Source organism: Propithecus coquereli, unplaced genomic scaffold, assembly GCF_000956105.1.
Source record: "Propithecus coquereli isolate 6110/MARCELLA unplaced genomic scaffold, Pcoq_1.0 Scaffold42, whole genome shotgun sequence".
Classification (NCBI taxonomy): domain Eukaryota; kingdom Metazoa; phylum Chordata; class Mammalia; order Primates; family Indriidae; genus Propithecus; species Propithecus coquereli.
In genome coordinates, this window is record NW_012149952.1 from 1,618,342 (window position 1) to 1,621,230 (window position 2,889).

The following is a 2,889-nucleotide window of genomic DNA, read 5'->3' on the forward strand; positions in this document are numbered from 1 at the left end:
AGAGCCTAGAGGGCTCAAGAAACATTACCTAAATGTTTGGACTCACATCAATGTCCACTTGAAAATTCTTCTTCAAGACTGTAGGTATGTCAAGAGACTGTTCACATGTTAGAGGATGGGAGGGTAAGAGGAGAGGACAGAACGGGAAGATAAGAAGCTGGGCACATGAATTCAAGAGCGTCTCACTTGAAATTGCTGTATGAGGAAGGCCGATTATAATGTTGGCGTTGATCGTTTTTGATACTTCCTTTAGTTGATTGGTATTCTTATCTTTTAGGATTAATGGCTACTTATCTATGAATACCCAAGGGCAGCTAAACAGGACAGGCATTCATCAGATGACAAGCAACATTCTAGCTGGAATATCCTTCAATCCATGGATTTATCCTATACCTATTAGCTGTCTCAAGGTGGATTGAAGAGAGAAAAGACCATGCATTTATTAATGAATTCATGCACTCAAGGCAGAGGGAAAAGCAATCAAGTGTAAGTGACAAGTCTGAGAGGCAGCAATGGGGCAATGCTGCTGGAAAAGACTGAACAAGAAAAGGAAGTGAATTTGGAAAGTTAAAGGGAGTTGAGGGGACAGATACCTTTGAAGTACTTTAGATTGACTAGGTGTGAAATGGGAAGCCACTGGAGAGTTTAAACAGAGAAGTGACATGTTCTGACTGGTGTTCTGGAAGGGGCTCCCTGGCTGCTGTGTTCCTGATGAACAGTTCTCACCTGAACACCCATCTCTTTGGGTGTCTGTCTCCACCATCAGAAGCTTTTCTTCTCTCTCCAGCTGGGATATCAGGTCTGGTTTGAAGGGTTGATGTGCTGTAAAAGAATGGGAAGGAGAATGAAAGCTTTTAAGTTTGCTTATGTCCAATTTGTCCCAATTTGTCAACATGGGACAAAAGGTACACTCAGACACTGTGTCTTTCTCCCCCATCCCTTCTACCCTTTCCCACCCACTCTAAGAAACTAACTTCATGATTTCCTGGTTAATCCTTCCTTCCTGTGTTTCTTCTTACAAAGATAAGCAGATATACAAATCCTGTGTACGTACTCACTTTCCCTTCTTTCTTAACATGAATTGTAGGACACTATTGATACTCTTTTGCCATATCTTTACAGCAAATTGCTAGAAATGGATTGCTGGGAAGAGGAAATACATAGCTGTGTTAGAGACTGTAAAATTCCCCTCCTTAGGGGCTGTATCATTTTGCATTCTTCCTTTCAGTGTAGGAGAATGCTTCATTCTCCACAGCTTTGCCAAAAAATGTATGGTGTTAAGTTTCTGAAATTTTGCCAATCTCATGGGTGAGAAATGGTATTTCAGTATAATTTTAATATTTCTCTTTTTTCAATGAAACTGAACATCTATTCATATATGCACATTTATATGGACGTGTATGTGTACTTGTATGTATATGAATACATCTGCGTACACACTCATAGCCCTCCTAGCTCTATCCCGAGACCAAGAAACAAAGGCCTCGCATCCAGACCTTGATGTTAAATACCATTCCCCAATAAAAGAAAAGGATGATTCCAGAGCTGAGGCAAAGTAAAAGATGAGCACAGAACATGAAACTATGCCAAAGAAAGGAAGTGCTCAAAAAAAAAAAAAAAGTTGGAGGCACGTTTCAAGGGCACAAGAGCCAGCTTAAAGGAGCTTAAAGGAGCCAAATTTTAGGCAACTTGAACATCAAAATGACACTAATAAATTATAAACCATTTTTTAAAAAGAATTCACAAGTCCCTACAATTAAAAAAAGAAATTAATGGTTGAGAAGCGGGGAGCTCTGGCTTACTGTACAATGCCAAGTGCTGACTGCTAAATGTGAAAGAAATGTCATGTCAGAAAACCATCATGGGCTGGGAACGGTGGCTTAAGCCTGTAATCCTAGCACTGTGGGAGGCCGAGGCGGGAGGATCACTCGAGGTCAGGAGTTCGAGACCAGCCTGAGCAAGAGTGAGACCCCGTCTCTATGATAAATAGAAAAAAATTAGCCAACTAAAAATAGAAACAAAAAATTAGCTGGGCATGGTGGCTCGTGTCTGTAGTCCCAGCTACTTGGGAGGCTGAGGCTGGAGGATCGCTTGAGCCCAGGAGTTGGAGGTTGCTGTGAGCTAGGCTGACGCCATGGCACTCTACCCCCAGGAACAGAGTGAGCTCCAAAAAAAAAAAAAAGAAAACCATCATGGTAAAGACTAGATAAGGCAAGAATCATCACTGGATGTTAAATCTACAGGGAAATACAAGTGTTGCCCTATGATTACAAGGCTAGAAAAAGCAGCAATTATATAGCGGGGGAAACGCACAAGGTCTTGACCAGATGATCAAAATTAACATCACCTGTGAGGGACAACCGGCCATCAAGTACCCCCAGATGTGACTCTCTCAAAGGACACACTCTACCTATGTGGTGTGACCACCTGCACAGATCACCTGAATCTAATTTTGAGGAAACATTAGGAATGTTCTATTAAAAATAGGGGGAAGGATGACAGTACTCTTAAAAAATGTCACTGTCCTAAAAGACAAGGAAATGCTGTGGAAATGTTGTAAATTAAAGGAGGCTAAAGAGACATGAAACTAGACTTGACTCTAGACTACATCCTATTGTGGAGGGAGAAAAATATGCTTTAAGGAATGTAAGTGACTTTATAAATAAAATCAGAGCATAAGTGATAGATTAGACAAAAATATTATATCTGTACTGGGGACATATAAGAGAAAACTCCTCTTTTTACAAAATAAACTGTGCAGGAAAGGATTAACATTGTCCAATCAGAGGTCTGGCTTCTGCTCTTAGCTCCTGTGAGATCTTTAAGTCCTGGGACTGTCCTGCCTGATAAGAGGGTCTTTTGTTTACCAAGAGGCCTTGGGCCATGCCA

At 41.1% G+C, this 2,889-nt stretch overlaps 1 protein-coding gene across 1 annotated transcript in view; it reads right to left on the minus strand.

Annotated features, from left to right (window-relative positions):
- Window positions 1-2,889, minus strand: part of ZNF112 (zinc finger protein 112) — a 40,846-nt gene that overhangs the window by 6,372 nt on the left and 31,585 nt on the right. The window contains exon 4 of the mRNA XM_012653298.1: window positions 727-822. Coding sequence (XP_012508752.1) covers window positions 727-822 — 96 coding nt within the window. The remainder of the gene's footprint in view (window positions 1-726; window positions 823-2,889) is intronic.